A 24,257-nucleotide genomic window follows, 5' to 3' on the forward strand; every position below is an offset into this window, starting at 1 on the left:
CATTCAAAAGCAGGGTTACATAGTCCAATACAAACTTATATTTGAAAGAGAAAGAACATATTTTGTTTCTCTTAAAAATCTGAATTCACCTTGCTTTTTTAAATTAAAGAGATCATCTAACTCTAAGTAAAAGGACAAGAAATAATAAAAAAAAAAAAGGCAAATTAGCTATCTAAATATGACTGAATAATAGCTGACTAAATATGGCTTCACTGAATTGCAGCAACATCTACAGCAATATCTTGAAAAATTTCTTCCCTGCAACAGAGCAGAGCAATCCAAATGCCTCATTTTGGAAAATGTGTAGAAAAACCACTTTTTTTAAATACAGATCTAATTTCCAGTGACATGAAAAGGGACAAAATAACAAAACCAGTAAAAGTGATAAATTCTGCCTTTCTGGTGTGTCCCTGTACACATAAATCCAATGGTAACTAATGCAGCTTAACCCTACTCCAATCACGATCATTTGAAGAATTTCAACAAAATTTAATATAAATATGTTTTTCTGGGCCTGATGTTGAATATTCTTGAGCAAAGTGCTCTGAAACATCACTTCTCCAGGATAGCACAAGGTTTCATTGTTCCATACTCAAAGGCAACTCACTTTAAATTAGACAGGGCAACACTGGCATTACCAGGTTGCAACCAGGCATACCAAGTCAACTTGCCATGTGCTTCTGAAATTCAATTTGACAGGTAAATTCTGCACAATTCTTCCTTTTCTCCTTCTCTTGTGTTTTTCCAGGCAGCAAAGAAACACTTCCTTTGCATACACAACTCTCACCCCACAAGCTGGCTAGAAAAGAAAAGTATTGTTGCCTTCCTAGCACTCTTCCTTCACCAGGTGTGTTTAACTGACTATCTGAAGACTAATAAGCTGTTGCTAGGCCACTGGGAAAGCTCTTCATGAAAAGGTATTTTTTATCTGCATCAATCACATTGAATCCATAAGTGTCACCTCTAGTGAAGCAGCTTTGTTTGCCTGATCTTTTCCTGGTTATAAGCTAAAAAGGGCCAATACTGAAACTGGAAAGGAATCAGCTTTGCAGTCTCCACTCGTATCAGAAAACCACTTGGCGGGGGGATGGGTCTAAAAGATTCATCCAGGAGATCTGTAGACATACTTCGATCAACTTTAGTATGTCTCCACTGGTATGGTGTCCAAGGTAAAAGAGAAGTGCCAAGCATCCCCAAAAGCTGAGCCTCTGAATGGCACTCCATGCAATGCTACAGCGGGGAGCTGAGCAGAAACAGCAGCAGTAATCACTGTCCCCCCAAACACAAACTCACACTTCAGTCTCGATATCAGAGACTACTCAGTCAGTCTTAGTGCACTGGATGACTTATAGCTGCCGGACACCTGAAGCTCCTACTTCGAAGTGACATGGTATAGTGATATATCTTACAGCAGAAGCAAGAGAAAATTACTGTGCAACAGGCTAGTGTCAGAACAAAAAGATGAAGATGCTCAACATGAAAGGCTGATAATTATTTGAACTGATTCCGTGTGTCAAGACTAAATTCTCCATCAACTGGATTGCAACACTTCTGTGCTAAGATGAACAAAATTTAAACTATTTCAGGGGAAAAACATGCTAAAAATCTATACTTTTTAGGATACGAAAACTTTTCTATGGAGTATTAAAGTTGGAAATTTAGATCTTTCAAACTTAAAGACAGTGAAAGACTTCTGGAGAACTTGCAGGCTTGATTTCATTTTTTTATTGGCAGTGGCAAGTGGTCACATTAGTTTATAGCCTAGGAAATCTCCTCGCTTCTTTCCCAATTATAGCATCGTATTGCATATTTGGAATGTAGCTTTTATCACTCCCAGTTGTCCAAGATTCTGACCTGTTTTACCTTGTTTCTGCTTTCAGGCTACCACTTCTCCAAATTTCCTTCTCCTCTATTAAGAACTTAGAAGGGGCAGAAGCAGCAGTCAGACATGACTCCACCATATCAGACACTGCTTTGATGGAACTTGTACTCACTGCTCAGTTATGCGGTTTAACCCCAGCCAGCAACTAAGCACCACACAGCCACTCCACTCACTCCACCCGCCCCAGTGGCATGGGGGAAGAATGGAAGGGTAAAAGTGAGAAAGAAACTCGTGGGTTGAGACAAAAACAGTTTAGTAATTAAAAATAAATAATAATTTTTTAAAATTGTAAGGAAAGGGAAAGAAAAAAAAACAGAGAGGAAAATACAACGCAAGAGAGACAAGTGATGCAAATGAAAACAATTGTTCACTACCAATGGGCCAATACCCAGCCAGTCCCCCAGCAGCGGCCCCCCTGCCAACCTCCCCCCCAGTTTTGTTGCTGAGCATGACGCCATATGGTGTGGAATACCCCTTTGGTCAGTTGGGCTCAGCTGTCCCAGCCGTGTCCCCTCCCAGCTTCTTGTGCACCCCCAGCCTCCATGCTGGTGGGGCGGTGTGAGAAGCAGAAAAGGTCTTGACACTGTGTAAGCACTGCTCAGCAGTAACTAAAGTATCAGTGTGTTATCAACACTATTTTCAGCACAAATCCAAAACATAGGCCCATACAAATCTACTACGAAGAAATTTAATTTTATCCCAGCCAAAACCAGTACACTCAGTCACCATTTTTCCACCTGCTGCTACTGCTTGCTTTGTTTATCTATGATCTTACTCATTGTTCCTTCTCCATACAAAAAGCCTCCTGTGTTCACTCTTTATTCTGTCCACTTTCATAAATATCCTCTTCTTGCATGCCCATTTCCAGCAACAAATAAATAAAACTCTTTAAAAAGAATAAATTAAAAAAATCAAGGCACCACATATACTGCAATCTTTCTTGCCTCAAGCGTTTCCACTTGTTTTAAAATCAACTCTGAAGATTATGTAACAATATCAAAGGATCACAGAAAATGTGTTTCTGCTCATATCGGAACATATGAAAGATCTCTTTTCCCTGTGCTATACATGGATCCCCTAGAAACTTCTGAAGACTCCAGTGATTGTCCTTTTATTCCAGATTTAAATAGTTTAGGTATATAATTTGATAAGATACATTAATTTTAAAGGCCCTACTGCAGTTCTGAGTAGAATTTTCCTGTACATCCCATTGTAACATCAAACTTTTTTGGATCCCTTGCACTGTGTTTTCTGTCAACCTCTTCCAACACAATACCATCTAAAAAGTTTAATTATCACACTTTCTTGTTGATTCTTCCAAATTAAGGATAATCATTGCTTAATATCTGTCTATTGATGTCTCACTCCTCCCCAATACCTTTCACCTGCGTTAGAAATTGCATTATCATGTCTAGCATATAATTTTGAATTCCGATTGAAGTAACACTGCCACATTTATTCTTAATAACTTCGTTACTTACTGTCCAATGTTTGATAGATGCCCAAAATTCTCTCGTTCTAGTGATTTTATTAAGTATTGGGAATTTACATTTATGTATCAGGAGGAGAGAACAGCTGACTTCAAATGTCCTTCAATTGCTGTCAGGAAACAACCTACCCAAAGGGATGTGCTTCCTTTTAATCCCAGTCACTAGTGGCAGGATTAACTATACACGGTTTTACCAATACTTCATCCATTTCCCTGCTCCAAGAGGGTTGCCATATTTCATTCCCAATTACAATACTCTAGTGCCTCCTTGCTATTCAGTACGCTCCTTACAGTTCAGTAAGTTAACCAGCTCCTTTCTTATTCCATACATAGCAGATGGGAATAACATTCATTTATATATATATTCAGTATGTCTGGAGTCTCAAATCAACAGCTGTATTTAGAGTTCTTCTGTACATACTGGCCATAACTCTTTTCCATACAACTTTTTTAATCCCCAGTAAATAAAGCCGTTTTGACAGTATGACATGCTATCTCTTTTTTTCTTTTTTAATTTTACATATTGAAAATAGAGGTTTTTTTAACTTACAAGGAATGACTGTTACACACAGATTCATTACCTGACATCAAAGCTCAAAAAACCCAATGAAATCTGGGAAAAGCGTGAGGAGTTAGAAAAGCAATCTATAAAATTGTGAGGTGATACAGTAGCAACTGAGTTGAACTCATTTATCCTAACTCCTAGATGTGTTGTGATCTCAACTCTACAAATGTACAGTCACAAGCAAAATATGGATATTTAAAAGCATTAGCAGAACTTGGTGAAGATGGAGCAATAGTGACAGCAAACACTAGAACACCGTGCTATCAGGAACCAAATATTACCTGAAGCACTGGAAGACTATCTTCTAATGTTTGCTAACCATCTCAGTAGGAATAGGTACTTTGTAATACTTGTTCCTAAATATTCATGGATCTCAGCACAGGCATTTATAAAACCACCGAGCTGATTCACATTTTCTTGACTCTGACTGTCAAGACCATGCTCATTCACTGCAGCTCCTTGTGCTTACTGCATCAGACTTTTAGGTTCAGTTAGAGCGAGTCCTGCCTCCATTCATGTTAAAATAAGTACAATTTTTGCGCTTCGGTCAACTCTTTTTGTTACTTGATACCCAAATTTTGGATGTCTTCCAACCAAACATTTCCACTAGCAGAGGGCAGTATGTGAGCCCGTGTTCAGTTCATGCATCTCCTTCTCCAGGCTCTCCGTAGATGGCAGCAAACCTACAATCCCCGGAGGACACACTACATACCAACCGGCTGCCCAAACACATCAAAGTGTTCCCAAAACAAAAGGCAGCAAAAAGGAACTAAGGCAGGGCCACAACTTTTGCTTCACCCCTTTGGCAACATAAATAAATCCAGCTGCTCATACACCAGAGGCCCAAAACACCACCAGCAAGATCCACAATGATGCCTATTCAAAGAACTGCAAACGTACCAATTTTGGATCAGGTATCACATAAGCTTGGAGGGAAACAATTTTACAGGAGAAATTTCTTTAAATGGCTCAACAACAAATGAAACAAAATGAACTGTGAAAATATGCACAAAGTTTTGGATGTCTCTTGGGTATAATTTTATTTCAAATAAACCAGTACTTTGCAGGCAGAAGTATGTTAAAACTAATTTCCATTTGTGATGTCTCTCATCAATTAGAAGGTTCTTCCTAAGATAAATCATTAAATAGGCATATACACGAGGGACAAAATAGTTTAGGGGAATTAAATTAAATGAATTGGCCCCACAAGGGTTTGTTACCTTTCCTAATACAGTTTATGTCCCATGGGCCACTGAACTGTCTCTCTAGCAGCTTCAGTACATTCCCTCTTACCTCTGTGCCAATAAAGCCATCTAATTTATTTAGAATTCTCTAGGCACAGTGTTTTTACTTTTCTGATACCAAGCCATAATTTCTGTTGGTTTTGTTACTCATTTTTAAGCTACAGTCTAAAGAGGAAAAATCTCTATGGTTTTAATTTACACATCTTGTCAGTCAAGGCATCCCATATAACTGCTGCACAGACAGAGAGCAGGCTGTTGCCCTGATGGTGGGAAATAAACTACACGGTTCAATTCTAGTTAAATGATTTAGAGCAAACACCACAGCAAAGATGTGGGAAAGAGGTTGAAGACCTCTTCCCCCCCATCCTCCCAAGAAATGCACTCCAACATGCTGCAGAATGTACTACAGACTGCACTGTATATTTAGTAGAATATTAGAGTGCTCCGACTGTAATTTCCTCTTTCATATTCACTTACACATGACATATGTGAGCTCACTCATTTCTCCGCACACATATGCACACAATACACAGATGTGTCCCGTATAACCACCTCAACACTCCAGAAAACAGGAAATTCTCAACCTGTAGAAAGATGAACAGGTAACCAAACTGAAGCAACTCTGACCAGACTGGATATAGGTAAATGAGCAGACTAGTTATAGAAAAGGTTCCTACAGCTGTCATGGTCATGTAGCTACATTTTATTCTTGAATCAGAGTTAAACTTGACACTAGTACAGGTAAACCATCAAACTTGGAAGCACATCAGGGTTAAACTCTTCTTAGGGTTCGTGTAATCTTTTTGTAGATTTTTTAAGAATCTGAGTAATTTAAACACTCAAAATTAATTCATTCTTCTGTCCAAGGTATAAGATAACTTTATAATTATGTGATCTTTTTAATGCAATTAAAAGATGACAATAAAATTCACATCTGTATTTCTACATAAAAAGTGAAGAACAAAATAGGAAATACGACAAAATAACTAAAACGAAAAATTTACCAACGTAAATGTAACGTACCATCAGCTCACAGGTCTCTTTCTGAACAGAAGCACTGAGACACTAAAAATGACAGTGGAATAATACAATTCATCAGCTGGTAAATTCAGTTTTAGAGGGTATCAGCCACTAGTAAATTTCATGGTGTGTGGTTTTAAGAAGCACAAGTAGTTCATGCCACTCTCATTTATAATTTATTGTCATTATATCAAACAAGAGTAGGAGAATTTGGATGAGGAAGCTAATAGCAAAAAACCTTGACTCTTCTGTTCACTCATCAGTACTGCTGACCAATAAGAGATATGACTTTTTGCTTTAGTCTGCGAAGAAGAAAAATTTCCAAGGCAACACAAATTTAGTTGGCTGACATATACTGAACCTATTGTATCAGTCAAACAAGAATTCAGGCTTTACTGTTTCTGTTTCCTCTGTAAGAAAGAAATTCTGAAGATTATATTTGTAGGGGGTTTTTTGTTTGCTTTTTGAATTAAAATATGAAAAATAAGATCATTCAAAGCTGAGTAGCACACAAGGCTATTAAAGAAACTAGAACATACAGGAATATTATTATTCAGGTGTTCCAAATTTTACACTAACATAAAGAAACAAGGCTAGAACAAAGCAATGTTATATAAAATGAACATGCTTCCAGTGCATACTTGTTCCACTGGTAAGTTCTTAAGACTCTTGCAACTACAGTATCACCAAACACGCACAGATAAATCCATCTCCACACAGATTCACCTCCAGGACTGTCTTGTGCAAAGTCAAACGCACTAATTGAGATTAATAAACTAATAGAATAGAAATAACCTTATTGGCTTGTCCATATTTTAAACTGCTACAGAGATATATATAAATAAATACTAATCTTTATAAATATATATGTACTTCATGAATGAACAATTTCTCCTAGATGTTCTCTTGATTACTCAAACACCTTTTGAACATGTACTAGATAGACAAATATGGACGGACCTCTTTCATTAGTAATCAGATGCATCATTAAACAGCTCAGAACAATGGCACACATAACCTCAAACCAAACCAGGACTCCTACACAGATGATTTCCAGTTAATTTACATTCTCCGTAAGCATTTAAAGTGACATGCTTTGAACATGGTGCTGATTGACTTTGAAGACACTTCTTTTTACAACATACAGTTTTCAGTGCTAAGATCAAATACAAAACTCCCTTGTTGCCTTTAAGCCACACTAAGCTAGCACCATTTGTATTGCTGTGACAGCAAATGTCAGTGACTGGATGTTTGGGGATATTTACTTCCTTTTGCACATTATTTTAAATAGTTGGCACCAATTTCAGTTCATCAGTGGTTCTTCTGATTTCACTTCTTCGTCACACGTTTTTCTTTTAAGGCTAACACATTTTAATAGTGACTTAGTTTGAGATTCAAGCTCTGCTGGTTTCTAACAGTGCTACTGTTAAGAAGAATGATCACAAAATATAGATAGACAAATACCTTGCTTTTTTCTTGCTGAAATTCTATCTGGATGTTGGTTAGTTTAGTTCGTAGCTCCTCATTAGCAGCTTGCAGGGCTTCAATCTCCATGTCGGACTTCTCTCCCTTGGCACGACTTTTCTTTGACATAATTATTTTTGAAGTTTAAAATAAAATTTTTGCTCCACACTGAGCTACCAGCTAGTGCCTTCTGCTTTTAGCATTTAAGAGTTATGTAGTGTTGAACAAAATCTTTCACACAAATATCTGCCATCATGGGAGCAGTCTCATGTCCTGGAAGAAACAAAGTAGTGGGAACAGAATTAGGCTACAGCATGGAGCAGAATCAAACATCAGACTTAACATCCACTTTTAAAGCACACTGAACTTCCTTGTAGTATATACTATATTGCACAGTGTACTAGACTTTGAAAGAAATAGATCAGAAAAGAAGAAGTTACACAATATTTCATCACCTTATCTAAACCCTAGCCACTGTAATCTGATGTCCACAGAAATAAAACTCTTTACAGTTATGATGAATATAGCTTATAAACATAAATCATATATTATTCAAGACCTGACTTGGTCCATGCTCTGGATTCCCAAGAGGCACTGGGACAACCAGAAATTAACTGAGGCTGGTGGTGTTTCAGTGGGAATAATTTATTTCCTGTAGTAAGAAGAAAGCACTTCTCACCTTAATGTATTAATTATAATGTATTATTCGTAATTATCATTGAGTCTTACAACAATGATAATTACATTCGTAATTATCATTGAGATATATGGAAAAGGTATCACAAAACTAGAAAAACATTTTAAAATTACTTCTTAAAAATATCATATATGCTGCTTATAAACTTATAAATTGCTTATGTTCAGGGTTGATACTGTTTGAAATGCCCTAATCGAAACATGAAGATATTTAACTTCATTCTCATTCCCCAGCATGCCTCTAAGCTTTAAAAGTATTCAATTATTTAGATCAGCCTGATGTAATATTCAAGGAGAATATCAATAGAAGACAACGAACCCTAATTCCAATAATTAGGAAATCCCACAATTAGTTTGCTTCATGATAGAAGCTTAATTTGCACATTTTTTTCTTCTCTGCTCTCCTCTAAGAATAACCTGGTGCTCCATGAGAACAAACTGAGCAACAAGTGCTATCAATGCTGAATTAGTTTCCAAACCCATGTCCTCTACTCATTTTAAACATCCGCATAATTTTCATCATTAAATTGCTGACAAAGCAGAAAGATTCCTACTTTAATACTGAACTACATTCCTGGAGTATTGTATTTCCAAGAAAATTGCTCCCAAATCACCTTGAAACAGTAAGTTGCTCTTTCTAACCTACTTCTACCTGGGAGTTATTTTAGAAATTGTATTATAATGAAAATCCCATGCATTCTTTAGCACATACTTTCTAAAGGGTTAACAACTAATAGGTGTGTACAGACAAACACCATTTGGTGAGTTCAACTAAATACATAAGTTTTATTCTTCTTTTTAAGGACTGGTAAACCAAAAACTAGGAGTTAAATATCTTGCTCAAAATGACAAGTCAAATCAGATGAAAAGTGAACGGAACTCAGGATATCAAGTCTCAGTCTGTTTGAAAATATTCCCATGGAGTTCTTTTAGTTATAAAAAGCAATTGAAAAAAACACCAACTATAGCAATTATTTCCTAAAGTAACTTAAGTGAAATCATTGTTTTGCTTTGTAATATAAGATGTCTTTCCTTCCAAACTTAATAATCTATCAATTTATCCTACGCAATAAAAATTAATCTGTTCCTTAAATTCATTATAGTGAACATTTTTAATACATAATTTATGAAAAAACAGGAAATTGAAGTAAATTTTAATTTTATGTTTCAAACCTACCTTACAAAACAAATAAACACTGATGCTACTGTGATTTTACACATAATTGTTGATTTAAGAAAAATAAACTAGCAATATTCTTACAGTAACTTGAAACAAAGAACTCTTCAGTGAGTAGAAGAAACTTGAGGAATTACTGTTCTTAATAAAGGAATTTCATGCTATTAATCTATGGAGTTTCTATGATGCTGAAGACTGAAACTAAAGACTATTTAATCAAGATATTTCATCCAAAATCGTTAACTGTATGGAAAATTTGAATTCAAAATCAGCTGCTAGCGTTATTTCCCTGGTCAATTTGTAAAGAAAATCTAAATAACATAGATGTGCAAATCCAATCTATAATAATTCCCCAACATTTACAATGGTAGAAGGGGAAATGAACGGTACCTTATCTCAAAGGCTATCTGGGGTATTCAGATACTATAGAAGAATTATTCCTGAAATCCTTACTAAAACAAAACTCCTGATGCAGCCAGATTATATATGATTTAATTCAGTAGATGATTAACTAAGTTAAGGAAACCAAGAACATCCCTCACTGGCCTGGCTACATGAATTTTAACCTCATTAGATCCCAGCCCCATCTCAATTTCAGTTTGGAATAAAGAACATTTAAGTGATAGACATGTTTGCTTCTCCATCAATAAAACGAGAAAGTGAGGTAACTGTGCTTGATGTGGTTATACATGACATGCAGAGAACCTAAAAAGACGTTTGAAATGTGGAATGTTTTGAAATTACCATGTATATTTTGTTGAGTAACAGTAATATCTCTGACCATACCATGTTCCCAAGCATGTTATGAAGGTACTAGACCATTCAATATGAACATCTAATCTTATATTTATGCACTTCAGGAGATGGTCTGTCTTTGAAGTCCTGGTCATGTAAAACTCTCAATGACTGCAGAGTTCATATTCTGTCCCAGAGTCAACATCACTCAAACCCTTTAACAAATCAGGTCCTACGGTAATGTACCAGAATAATGCTGTTGTCTACCTTTGAAAATGTGGGGGTCTAAATATAATATGCATTATTTAAAGCTGTTCAAGTTACATTTAGCACTTAAATTAGCCTTAAAAATAAAGAGTTCAGCACTACTCTTTGAAGTACTCTTTAGAATTTAAAGAAATTGGAATCTCAAAACATGGTTCTCAATCTTTTTCCAGTAACTCACAACGGTTAAAAATTGTACCTTTCAGGTAAAATAAAAGCTTAGACCCAGAACCTGAAGAAAATCACCCTCTTCTCTTATAGGCATTAAGGAAAAAAAAAAAAAAAAACAAACAAACAAAAAAAAACACCACCAACAAAAAAAAAACCACAAACCATCAATCTGCATTAGTGAGCAGAGAAACGTTTCCATTTTTACTCTTCCCTAGATAAATCTTCCATCCTACCTATTTCAAAAGCTTGAACTATGGCAACACAAAGCCTCCCTATACACTCAGAGAGGCACAAAGCCCAGACACACAAGGGCTACAGCAGAAGAGCATGCATCTTGATTCCAAATGAAAGGGTTAGAACCAGTGAGTGCCTAGATTCCCTTCTAGTTGACTACCCACGTTTACAGTTTGGATAAAGGTCACAATTAAAAAACAAACAAACAAAAAACCAAAAAACAAATAAACAAACAAAAACTACAAAAAAAACAACAACTTGTAAAGACAGTGAGAAAAAAAGAAGGAAAAAATATTCTACTCTGACAAAATTTGACTCTACTCACTCAGAAGCTTCAACCAACAATCTCTTTATTAACTCACCGTATGTCAGTTGAGAGGCAAGTTCATGAAGCTACCACAATACAGTCCCACAATCACTCCATGAATAAAAATAGCCACTTCCTGCACTGTGACTTTTACACACTTATTGCAAACCTTAAGAACATCTGAATATATTCTATATTTCACACACACAAAAAAAAGATAGAAAAGACTAATGGATTCTAAATCAGAAGTCACCTTTTCACCAGTCTCTGGAACATACCAAGTATATCAATTTACTTGATAGGTATAGGGGCACTTGTAATTCAAGAAAAAGAACAACAACAAAAGAAAGAAACTTGATTAGATTTGAATCAACTGTTCAACAGTTTGAGGCACCGGCATGTGAGAGATCAAAATATTTAACACGAGTAACAAATTATTACCCCATTTGTGTTAGATGTTTTGGGAAATCCATTAAATTTCTAAGGTACCTGGAAAACCAATCAGCTGAACAGTGTTCCAGTCATAACTTCCAATTTCTCCTCTATTTGCTTTACAGATTTAAAGGATGTACTTTATCACTGCCTCAATCTCTCCCCTGGTTTTAGCAAGAAAGGCCTAGAACTAAGTCATGAATTGCTATATGATGCTTCTAGATATTAAATATCAATGAAACATAACAGTAAAAAAAGAAAAATTAATTACTGCAAAAAAATGTTAAAGTCTATCATCAAAGAATTTTGATTACTTAAGAGTAAGAAAAGAAGGAACTTAATAGTTTTTGGTGAAAAATAATTCCATGTAAAGAAACGCAAGTCTTTAAACATGGGTCTGTACTGAATACATGAAAATAAGTGGAGGGTTATATCTTTAGAGAGTGAGTCTTACAGTAATAGACAGTAATCAACAGGAGTTTATGGGTGTACTTACTATTCAAGTAATAAATATGGATAAAACACCATGGTAACAAAAAAAAATTACTAAATGGTGTCGTCCAAAATTCAGCATTCCAGTCTTGATTCAGACTTGAACAACATTATTCAGCTTCAACATGATTTTTGGGAGGTGAAGTTGTTAATGAGTCATCTCAGCTGAAACACCAAGGAAAAACACAGGTACAGGGAGGCCGGGGGTGGGGGGAAAGCTCCTTCATGTAGACACTTCACCTCCACATAGTGTTTTTTCATTTTACTTCAACCTTTCTCTTGTAATACTGCAGAACCTACTATGGGCTACCCATAACGCTTATTATGCTTGTGAACATGAGACGTCAGTACATTCTTAGTACAGCACAATTCTGAATATTCAAGAAGTGTAAAATAAATTTTATTACCTTAGCACCCGACAATAGTAAATGCAGTGGACACAGGTACAATGTTAACTTCAGAAGTAACTGCCAGTTCACCTATGTTACAGTTTAAAAACCAGTCATAATCAACCTGTGCATGTATGGGAAAGACAACGTTCATAGCTCTCAATGCCCAAGGCGCATTTCTCACACAGTTCGGATGACCTACATTTCCTGCTTTAATTCTCGGTTCTATGTAATAAAACATGACTCAATGGATAAAAGCAAAAGCATCTCCACAGGATGTAAAATAATACTTTTCCCAGCCAAAAAATATAAATACCAATTGTCAGAATAATTTTCTAAGTATATTGTAGACTAGTCACATTTTAGATACCCATTCATTAGCTACCTACAAAGACAAAGCTATAACAGTAGAGCTTTTGAGGGTTATTTTAAATCCTATCCCAGTTTGGGAAATGCAGACCTTCCTTACAGTGGAACACTTCTGTAAGTGCTGCTTGTGATTTTTTTGGTGGGTAAAAACAAAAACATCTTTATTGTTAACTAACAAACAGCCCCACATTCATTTTTGCAGATTCACAACCTACAGTCCTGAGCCATTCTTGCTTTAATAACAGTATACCTATAGATCCAAACCATATGGAAAGCAATCACCAAGAAACTCTAAGCATTTTTCTTTGTTGTTTTGTTGAAAGAGCTCATAGTAACATGATGCTGTGGAGCCATGTTAAACAGAGGTAACTTCTTTGCTTGGTAGAGATTCCAGTGTAGCATGAGTTAGGCTTTTACGACACCTCACTCAGAAGGTTCCATAACAGTTGATACCCTGCAGATGAGCACAGTATTTGTAAGTCAGTTAACTCTTCTGTCAAGGATAGTAATTGCTTCCGTTACTTTTTTCAATGGCACTTCAGGAAAGGTGATCTGCTGAGATTCTGTATCTCCGTAGTCTTTCGGAAAATTCCTCTTGCCCCCAGGCATTGGTATCCATGTTTTAACATCCCATCACAAACCACTGCCTGCCAGGTCCTTACAGAGCAGTTAACAGAACTAGAGTTTGGCAAGTTTCATAATGAATTTCACCTGTGTCATGCATGCATCTGTTAAAACACTAAAATATGCAACTAAAGTATGTTTCCAAGTCACTGCATACCACCAAAAAAAAAGATCATTTAAGTATATCGAACTCATTTAAACCCTGTGCACACACTCAAATATATGTGTACCTACTACTGACAACCATACAATACCGAATAATTATTTTTGATTGGTACTACTGCAGGCCATTGGATAGCACCCAGTACATTAATGGCCTCATTCCAGTCAAAGGACATAAGCAGTCCATCAAAAAAAAAAAAAAAAAAAAAAAAAAAGCTAGCTCTTAATTTACAAGAAATTATCACAAGTAAAAGGGAATGTTTGAGCTGAAGAGGACCAGGCAGGGAGAATGGAAGGAATCGCATATGCAGTTAGTCACCCAGATTAATTGATTAATTTGAACTTACTATGTGCACAATTTTTTTAAAATCTGTGTTAAAGCTATTTACAGAAGGGACACTATCTTCAGTAATCCTTGCAATCCCATTTAGAACAGGAACCACAGAAAAGTTAAATGATGCAAAAGGATTTAAAGGAACAACAGGTATTTGATTTTACAGATTATTTTTGAGGGCAAATGAAGGACCAGTTCAAAAATGGAACTTTGAATGGACTGTTTACCATGAATGCAGACAATTGTCACTGCCATTCCACTGCCAAGCAACAACAGAAATGCAGCCTTTGGGGTGCAAAAATGCTAACCTCAGATATGAGACCCCTGTCTTATATCCTGAAATGGATAATCTCCTCAAATCACTACAGCTCATCAGGTGAAAGCTACTGGAACACCAGAGAAAAATCAAAATAACAAATTTACATAATGGGACGGGAACAAAAAGCAGAGGCAAATATCCACTACAAACATGTTTGCACACCACCACAGCTTGTCTGGAGACATCTGTGTAGTGCCCAGTGAGCAGTACAGCTGCCTTACAATACAATATTACATAGTCTTCATCCAGAAAAGTGGTGGAAAGCACTGGCTCCACTACAGCCCCCCTCAGAGAGGAACTGAACCAGATCTCCTCCAAACTGCTGTTGCCACGTACCTTCCCCCAGCTCTGCTGGCCCCATCAAGACCCTACACCAATGCACTCTGCAACTCCCTTTCTGCACTACACAGCACTTTAATATACTAGGAGTTACTAAAAGCTTGACCTGAATCCCTTCTCAAAAAGTTATGAGCTTGATCCCAGGCCTTTAAAGTAAATAAAAAAATATTCATTGGCTTCAGTGAATGATCATTTTTTATTAATATTAATATTTACCCAATTTCACTTGTAGCACTGATTAATCATTAAAATCACCCTATTAAAAGATAAACTGCGACAAACAGCAGTCCTGTGACACATACAAAATCAAAAAGACAGTAGCACAAAAAGGCAAAGTTCAAATGCAACTAAAAATAATAAAACAAAACCCTCCCTCCACAACCTCCCAAACTCAGCTCTGTTACAGAGCCAGAGCCTTTTACAGTGCTGGGGTAACGGCAACCCCAGAGAGGCAGCTCTAGGCAGAGCTGTTCCTCTGATCTCTGTGCCAGCTCCTTTCTTCTGAGCAGACACAGGAGACCTGACAAGATGCCTGCTCTCTAGTGCAACGTACATCCAGCCTCCTACCCTTCTGATGGTACCCTGGGTGTGATGCGGGGAGATCCCTGGGCTTACACTGAGGAGCCACACTCCCTTTGCAGCATAGTATTTAAGAGCAAAAACAGGAGCAGGAAGAAAGGGCAAGTTGCAGCATTTCCCAATCAGGGCTAGAGAAACAGCAAATACAGAGACAGACTCTAAGATCTTTATTCACTGTCACTGACACCCCACAGATTAATCATCCTGCCAAATTTAGGGTTTTGGATTATACTGGACTGCTTTTGTTTAATTATTTATCTGATTTTTGCAGAAAGGTTCCTTTGTTTTTTTTTTTTTAATCATTATGATTATTTTTATTGTAAAGGGTTAGAATAGTTAAAAACTGAAACTGGAAAAATAAAAAATTCAGGGATAACAGCTGTGTAGGAAATGTGCAAAACAACTGACAGGTTTGGGGAGAGAGGTTCAGATTCCCAATTTGATGACTCAAGAGAGAGGTGGAACCTCAGTGGGAGAAAAACTGGGGTAGTCTAACACTTTACCAAATGTTGACTATTTACTTTATTATTTCGTACATCAGTAAGATAGACTTGAGAGGTCAAGTGTAAGGAGGAAAAAAAGCATATCTGGATGTGATCTAGTTACCAGCTGAACAGTGAAGCAAACAGAGGTGGCATGATTTGATTTCACTGTCTCTGATTTCAAGAATTATTGTGTGCACTTAATTGCCTTTACTAAAGCTGCAAGCTACCTTGTATTGTGCCAGCCAGGCACATTCCCACCTTACTGCTCCATCACAGAAGAATTACACAGCTATGTGCAGAGCAGCACAAGCATATCAGCCAGCACAATAAAGTTATGACTCTGAGCAGGTTAATGACAAAACTTCTTCACCTACCAAGGGGCAGCTCAACTTCAACAAATCTTCTCATTAAAATCAGGACTTTAGCCAAGATTATGTTGGCCTATTCCAGTAATACAGAAGACTGATAAAAGAACATGCTTTATTCTTTCCAAAGATACCATCATGCACCACTATTTAAAGCCACCTTCATTGGTTCCTGAGATCAAAATAAATATATACACTACAGACCTGGCAGTGTTGTTGCTTAAATTTTGAAGAGTCACAGAATCCTTAAAAAGTAGCTACCTGCCCTCAGGAATTTAGGACTTCAAATATACATTTGACTGCCATTATCAAGGACCCCTGCTCAACTTCAGTGTTCTTGAAGTAAGACACCCCACATTCAAATCTCACTTCAAATCTAACTGGATTAAAAAAAAATAATAATAACATTAATAAATATTATTTTATGGGCAACACACTGAGCTAAGTCTTGATGGATTTTGGTTCCATTTACCATTCTGTCACAGATTCCTTGTATGACCTTGAACAAATCACTTAATGTCTCAGTAAAATAGATATTACATTTGCCTACCTCAGAAAGATATTCTGAGGACAACATTAAAAAAAGAGACACTGAATTATGAGAAACAGGGCTTATGAGAACCTAGCAAGTGTTGACGATCGTTAGTGGGTAGGAATCATCAAATTTAGCATCTCACAAAACTGCAATTCTCTCACAAGATCTGTTAACAGTGCTCTGATAATCAGCCAGCTGACACTGGCATTTCAAGTATCGATATTCGAGTGAATGTGCATTGGAGTGAACAGAGTTTAAGTCCCTCTGGTTCTGCGGTATAGGCTGATGGAACTGTATCACCTGGGATAAAATATTTAAACTGGGTATTTCAGCCAGACAATAGCTTCTTTCCTCTCTCAGTTCTCTCAATTCTGCAAGGGAGCAGTGCAGCACCTTAAAACTACAGCCAGTAAAAAGCACAGCTAGATACTAACACAGCAAGAGCCTGGAGACAGACTTTCATTCTTACTCGGCTTAAATAGGACAGAGACAAGCATGACAAAGCACAAGAAAAGCACAGAGGAGAAATTTTGTGAACTAAAGACTTTCTTTGTGTAACCAGCCTCCAACATCCAAAACTGAAAACACTGTACCACCGTGAGAAGACTACCAATAAAACATCCTTCTGGTAACTGCCAGCAATTTGATTCAAACTATGCCAGGCTTGTTGGAAAGGTTGTTTGCAAGTCGGCCACCAGAAGCATGAATGTGCTTTCTGAAGATTATTAGAGCTGAATATGGTGGCCATGAAGACTTGCCGAAAATACTTTTATCCAGATACATGTATTAAAATCATAATTTTAACGATAGCATACCTCAGAATTTTAAAAAACAAAGACAAATCCAGTCATAATTCAGCTTAAAAAGAAATATGCAATTAGATATAAATACAAAACTCCAGAATTATTCTGTGACAAGCCACTATAGACTATGAGACTGACTGTTGCCCAGATTAGACTGCCCCAAAGTATTTTGAAGTTCAGAAATTAATCAATGCACACAAAGATATAGATGGAAATAAAGCTTCCTAAATTTGAAAGAATGGTTAGACACAGAACAGAGATTACTTGTACACGCAATTTTGGGCTTTCTAGTGAGCAAGTTGAGCATCCAGCTTATAGGGTATCCAACTTCTCGGGGGCACAGCACTGCTAGCAGTGTATCTCAAACTCCTGAACCCTATCGTAGTCAGGCTGTTTTGGTCATTTAGGGGAATGTAAAAGTGATTTATTGTTCACTCTGAGGAAAACATCCTTATCCCTTTTGTCTATATGACATTTTTCCTTCATTGGGAAATCAAGTTTTCATTTCAGTATGCTGTTTCAGAGAGCGGACCATGAAGACGGGACAGTGTTTTACATAAAGTTGAGGCCAAGACGTGTCACCTAAAGCTTACAGGAGTCCCTGTGGTTGAATGAAAGATGTTTACGCTTCATTCCTTATGAACACAACCTCCTTCCCATGGTGCCTGCAAAGAAGGCTGTTCTCTGCAAGGTCTAAATGGTTCTGTAAATCATCTTTGACCATGGACAAAAATCTTTATTCAAGCTGCATTATCATGTAAATAGATAGATACAGTAGCAATCCTGACTTTGCATCCAGTTGTGTAAATATACATTCATATTAGCATAATTTCTGCTATGAATTGACCTTAGTATTCATTTCTGTTCCTCTCCCCACCTCATCCCCTAAAAGAGGTGGCAGAGGGAAGCCTCAAAAGTTAGGGTGCTGGCAATGACTTTACAGGCACACTTAGTCTTAATGAAGACTCAGTGGAAAAATATGGAAATAGGTATTGCCAAAAGAACTATTCTTTCCACATTACACATCATCTCCCTAAACTTTAGGTGAATCTCTGAATAAGATTTTGCTTTAAGATTAAGGTTAGCACAGCTGTGGCAGTAACACTGCAATTTTTCACCTCTTAAACAGCAAAGCTATATTAGCGAAACTTTAACTAGCTGTTTCCAAAGTGGGGGTGGGGAGTGGAAGTGGAATATATCCTGGGGAACAGACTACCAGAATGGAGCCTGCTTAAGAAGGCTCTAATAAAGGAAGAGAGCTAATCTTCTCAATGATGTAGCCCACTTCTTATCACTAGCCTAAGTAAGAGTCGTATCTGCTGTTTGTCTGTTACTACCCAGCACCCTGAGGAGTCTGTCCCAGCTCATTCCTCACAACCACCAGTTCTCACAGATGGAAGAAAGGAAAGGAAAGAGAAGTGCATATCAGAAGAGGAAGAAGGAAAAATAAGGGTGAGATGAAAGCTGAAAGTTACACACAAATCAAGACTTAGCTGTTAACTGCATACGCTGCCCTTGTACAGGAAAGGGAAAATGCTGAAACGCCGCCTGCTTCAGTGAACAATGTGAAAACCAGGAGCTCTTAAGTATGACCATATTCTCCACCCCACCCCCCCCCGGCAAATATCAATTCAAATGACTATGCTACAAACATTTTTTTTTTTTTTTTTTTTTTGGCAGTAAAAACTGGAAACATCAAATCATGAAGATCTTCACTAACACTTTCCAAATGTTTTAAGGGATTAAAGACATGAAATTACTAGAGGTTATCTTTGAGATATGCAGGTCTTCACCAGTAAATAGCTAAGTAATGGGTTTCCTTTCACTGTCCTGTCTAGAGGATCCACTTTTAAATCTTAGATTGATTGTTGGAAGTTAATTGAAACGCCCAAATGCTCTCCACCTCTTTTCTACTACCAAATTTCTCTTTTTTTCTTGGGCTGTAATAACATCCAGCACACCTGGAAACTGCTCTCCACCAGCAATATAACCCCCTTTCCCTGCTCCCCCTCTTTCATTGACTTTTAGTAACTTTAAAAATTCATTCATATATAGAGCACTAAATGTAAGACAGGGGAAATACAAAATTATGCTTGCGCAGGAAATTGTTACAACTGCACTTCTGCAAGCAGTTTAACACAAGTTCTTTTACTTGAGAAAGATGGGAAGTCAGTTTTCCACAGTTTCCTGAAAAGCACAGAAATACTAAACCGCCACTTTTGAACAGACGGAATAAAGTGCAACTGATTCCAAAGGCAAAACAATACCAGGGTAAGTCTCAGATGAACAGTAAAATACTATAATTCTTTTGCATCCCTTTCTACCTCTTGTCTGAAACAACCAGAAGGCAATAAAGTATTTCCTCAATAAGGCAATGCAAGCTCCTCAATGAAGCAATAGAAACACCTCTGCTACAGATTGGACACTAGTCATTTACATGTCAGTATATTCCCTCACCTGGTTCCCCTTTGCGTTTCTTAATTTTAAGATAGATTTCACATAAGTCAACCAGAATTTATTCCCCTCCCCAAAACTTTTACTTTGGTTTTAACAGCAAGAAGTAGCACACAGGCTCACAGGGTTGTGGCAAAGACGCTTATCAAGCCTGCACAGCACAGTGTTCAGGGGCTGCCAACTAATCAAATTTAAACTTTTCTCCTATTCAAAGTGATTTAACTAATTCTGATCCCCTCCACCTCTCAACATTTTCCATCTTGGTCATCTTCAGGACTAAATACAGATTTGCAACCCTGATGGTCCTGACTTCAGAGCAGACCTACAAAAACCATCATTCAGTCTACATAGGAATCCCTCTCAGACGTACTAGTCTGTCACACTCTTTAACAAACTTGAATTGTCAGCTTCTCTCATCCCCCTTTCCTAAAGTGTAAATAGAGAGAACTCTTCCTGGACCACGAACCAGTACTGTCCCCAGGGCAGGGCACTGTAATGATAAACATGTGATAAATTTCCAATAGCCAGTAAAACTTCTGGTTTTGATAATATGGTGTCTTTTCCAGACAATAAATGCTTAATACATCTGTTCGTTAGTTTGGATACAATCTCAGTGGCTCAACATCTAAAAATAATTCAGGTAAAGAGAATCACAGAGATTCAATCAGTGAAACAAGTTTCAGATGTCATAGCTGACAAAATGTGTTTCTTCAAGATCGAAATACTTACAGAAAGTGAGTAAAACAGAACTTAGAAGAATACCTGAAAATTACACCATCTAGTACCCTATGCTAATACTGTATCTTCAAATTAACATACTTGATGAGCAAGCAATTTTTCAACACCAGTCAGAACTCTGTTGCCCAGTTCTGCAGTCATGAAGTCTATTTATGCTACTCAGCTCCATCCAGACCCAAAAGAGTGTATTCACTGGAAAGGGTTTTTTTCTTCATTGTGGTGGGTTGTATTTGCTAACTAGCATCGCTGGGCTGATGCTCTGTTTTATTCAATTCAGTTTCTATACTCACATGTATGGTCCTATGAGACATTCGTTCTTCCCCATATTTAGCTTTCCTCATTTCTGTTTCCTGCTATAACCAACATACACAAGAGCTACTAAAACATTTTTTAATAGGAAATGTTAATAAATGTAATTCTACCAAATATGTTCATGTCTGAAGTAACTTTTCAAACAAGCTTGCGGTAGGCTTTCTAGTTTGTGTTGAAGTTAAGTTTTTGACACAAACACAGAATACAGTCCACACTAAATAAAAAGTGAACTCAGCTGGGAGATGGGAGTGTTTCAGTATGTAACATTTTCCAGGCACACTGACTCCAAATTTTATGTAAAATATAGGATTTGCTAAAAGATCATACAAAGCAGAAAAGGCACAGAAAGGTCTCCATGAATTAAACAAAAGTCTGACAGAAAGCAGTTTCCTCAAAATAATACATTATGCCACTCTACAGTATTTGATTGCAGAACTGCAGTATTGAGCTACTGAGTAATAACCTGAAATCGATTGTTATTGTCCAAGCTAATTATAATACGGAAACACATAAAGGTACATTTTAAAATATGTTTTTGCTTAAGACTATTGGTAATACAAAGATCATCATAATATACTTAACATAAATATGTATAAATATAGTATGTGTGTATGTGCACAGGATGGGTTTCCTTTAGAAAGGATAAGTTTCAGGTGGTGAGATAATTAGTGTCCTTCAAAACTATCCTCCTAGAAATCAACACTTACACAATGCTATGCATAAAACATGCCTTCCCACACACACACACACATATATTGCCATAATCAAATGACATTATCAAAGCTATTTAATATTCATAGCACATCGTTCACAGCTATTGAAGTTACAAATGAATTGAATGGAAGAGCTGAGAAAAAAAAAAAAAAGAGCTAGAAAGACAACCATAACCATGAGAGAGCCTATGTGCCAAGAAAAAGCACCACGTTTTACAAGGACAGTATATCCTAAAGAATTGTCAAAACTGCCGACTTCATGATCTCTCACTACTATTTACTGAATGCATACCATGTAGGCTACAGGTTTCTCCATAGGTCATACCTTCTTTTTCCATTCATACTCATTTATGAATTATGAAGGAGCTTCATAACAGCCTGAAGATCTGTTATACTTAATATCGGACAGCTTAATATATGAAAGACCTTTCCAAGGTGTCAAAAAGTTTGTTTAGTTTTCTTTTTAACACCTCTTGCAAACATTCAACACATAGGCAAGTACTCTAAGATGACTAAGTGAAACATTACCTATCTTATCTCAGCACAACCATTACCAGCCACAGACTTATCTAGTGGTAAAATGTGTGTGGGAATTCTGCCAGCAGCTGTACAGCTATCAGCTACCCAAATATACTACCTTGTTATATTTGCAAGTAAGAGAAACTATTCAGACACAAGCATGTTGTAGTACTTCTTTTCTGTGTTTGAAGAGTAATGGATCTGTAATCACATGGCAGGGAACATAAGTAATATTGGTACAGACGATCAGTCAGCACAGGTGGATTGTTCAAAGGACGTTAAGAAAAAAATGGAAATATGAGCGTAATACCAAAGTTTATCCAAATTTAATTTCCATCAATTTAAAGAGAGGGGAAAAATATTAATTTTGGCAGATTTCACGATCAGTCAGCAAAACAAAGAAAGAGCCATTTCTAAAAACGTGCCTGGCCTATACCCAACACGTTGCAGCAATCCTAATTTTTCAGACAAGCAGCCAGTCTTTCTCTAAAGCAAAGTGCCCGCACATAGCTGCAGGATGTAACCACACCGTTCCTGCACAAATGTTTGTGTTTACACCACCATTCTGAGGAGATAGTTTGGAGATATCAGGAACAGTCTAGCCAAGTAAATGAGACATCGATATGCAAGAAATACGACTAATCAAATAAGTCAAATAGGGACCAGATAGGGAGGTTTTTTCCCTGTAGCACTGGGCAAATGTGCATAAGCAATCCAGAGGATGAAACCCCTCTGCTTAGATTTTCATAAGCTAGTTCCAAGTAATAGGAAGCCTCTTTTTAGATAATTTGCACGTGACAATCCAGAGGATGAAATCCCTCTGCTCAGATTTTCATAAGCTAGTTCCAAGTAATAGGAAGCCTCTTTTTAGATAATTTGCACGTGACAATCCAGAGGATGAAATCCCTCTGCTCAGATTTTCATAAGCTAGTTCCAAGTAATAGGAAGCCTCTTTATAGATAATTTGCACGTGACAAAATCACTTTCCAAAATACATTACTTGTTGAAGACTCTCTCATGTTTTGAGCGTTTTGTTTTCATTATGCAGAGTCAGCTAAATAAAATATTAAGTCTAAATCAATTTGTTAATCTATGTTCAACTCTTTGGATGTACAGGAACAGGACCGACTCAAGGACAACGGGGGGGGGGGGGGGGGGGAGGGGGGGAATCTTTAAATAGCATTCCTTTCAGATTTACACATCAAAACCACATTCACCTTATCAGAAAGCCAAGTTATAATATTCAACAGCTGGTTTGAGAGTTCAGCATTTTAATTCTTTTCAAAATCAGCATCATCCACTTTCTATTAAGTAGATATAAAGATGATTTTTTTAGACACATCTATGACAAGCTCCTCATGCATTTATCATAAAAAGTTAAACCCAGTCAGAAGCAAATGTTGAACTGCCCTCCCAGTTACAGAAGAGAGAATTTAGGGTCACATTCGTTTATCTGCTGCCCCCAAAACAAATTTAGTTACCATAATTATTCTCTGTATTAAAAGTTAATTACATTAATGAACACCAAATTATTTTAGACATTTTTTTTTCCACTCTTTATATGTTGCTTTATAAGGACTATACTACAATGAAATTTTCTGAAGCATTAAAATCAGATGAACTACTAATGAACTATTAGCTGTACTTAAGCATCATAGAAGACAAGCAAATACTACCCAGAGGGGCCCTAAGGCATGTTCTGTACCCTACATTTTCTACTTTACTCTTTCCTTCTTCGTGAATTTTTCAGTAATGATCATGTACTCTACAGCTGTCATTTCCCATAGCACTTGCCTTACTTAGAGTCATACTTTACCCTTCCATTCAGAAGTGACAGGTAAGTGTTCATGATGCACTATACTCAATATAACGGCAAGGTTCGTGATCAGCAAAGAGGCAACAATTTCAATATGTGAACTGCAGAATACCCACCTGGAAAGGATATTTCCTGGGTTACTCCTGCTTTACTTTTCTTTCCACATTAGTTTTCTGACAAACCTCAATTATGTTCACAACATCTTTCTAGATAAAAATATCATTTCCAGG

The 24,257-nt window shown here is 37.0% G+C and overlaps 1 protein-coding gene across 17 annotated transcripts in view; it reads right to left on the reverse strand.

The window, feature by feature from the left end:
• Positions 1-22,190, reverse strand: part of JAKMIP1 (janus kinase and microtubule interacting protein 1) — a 108,544-nt gene extending 86,354 nt beyond the window's left edge. For 6 of the 17 annotated variants that reach the window (XM_082314819.1, XM_082314815.1, XM_082314816.1 and 3 more), the window contains exons 1-3: positions 21,985-22,190; positions 7,665-7,937; positions 6,204-6,245 (exon numbers count right to left, since the gene is read on the reverse strand). In XM_082314819.1, coding sequence (XP_082170945.1) covers positions 6,204-6,245; positions 7,665-7,793 — 171 coding nt within the window. In that variant the 5' untranslated portion in view covers positions 7,794-7,937; positions 21,985-22,190. The other 11 variants (XM_082314818.1, XM_082314814.1, XM_082314824.1 and 8 more) reach the window with 10 other exon arrangements.
• Positions 22,191-24,257: the final 2,067 nt, after the last annotated feature.

This window comes from Platalea leucorodia (assembly GCF_965183815.1).
Source record: "Platalea leucorodia genome assembly, chromosome: 6".
Lineage (NCBI taxonomy): Eukaryota > Metazoa > Chordata > Aves > Pelecaniformes > Threskiornithidae > Platalea > Platalea leucorodia.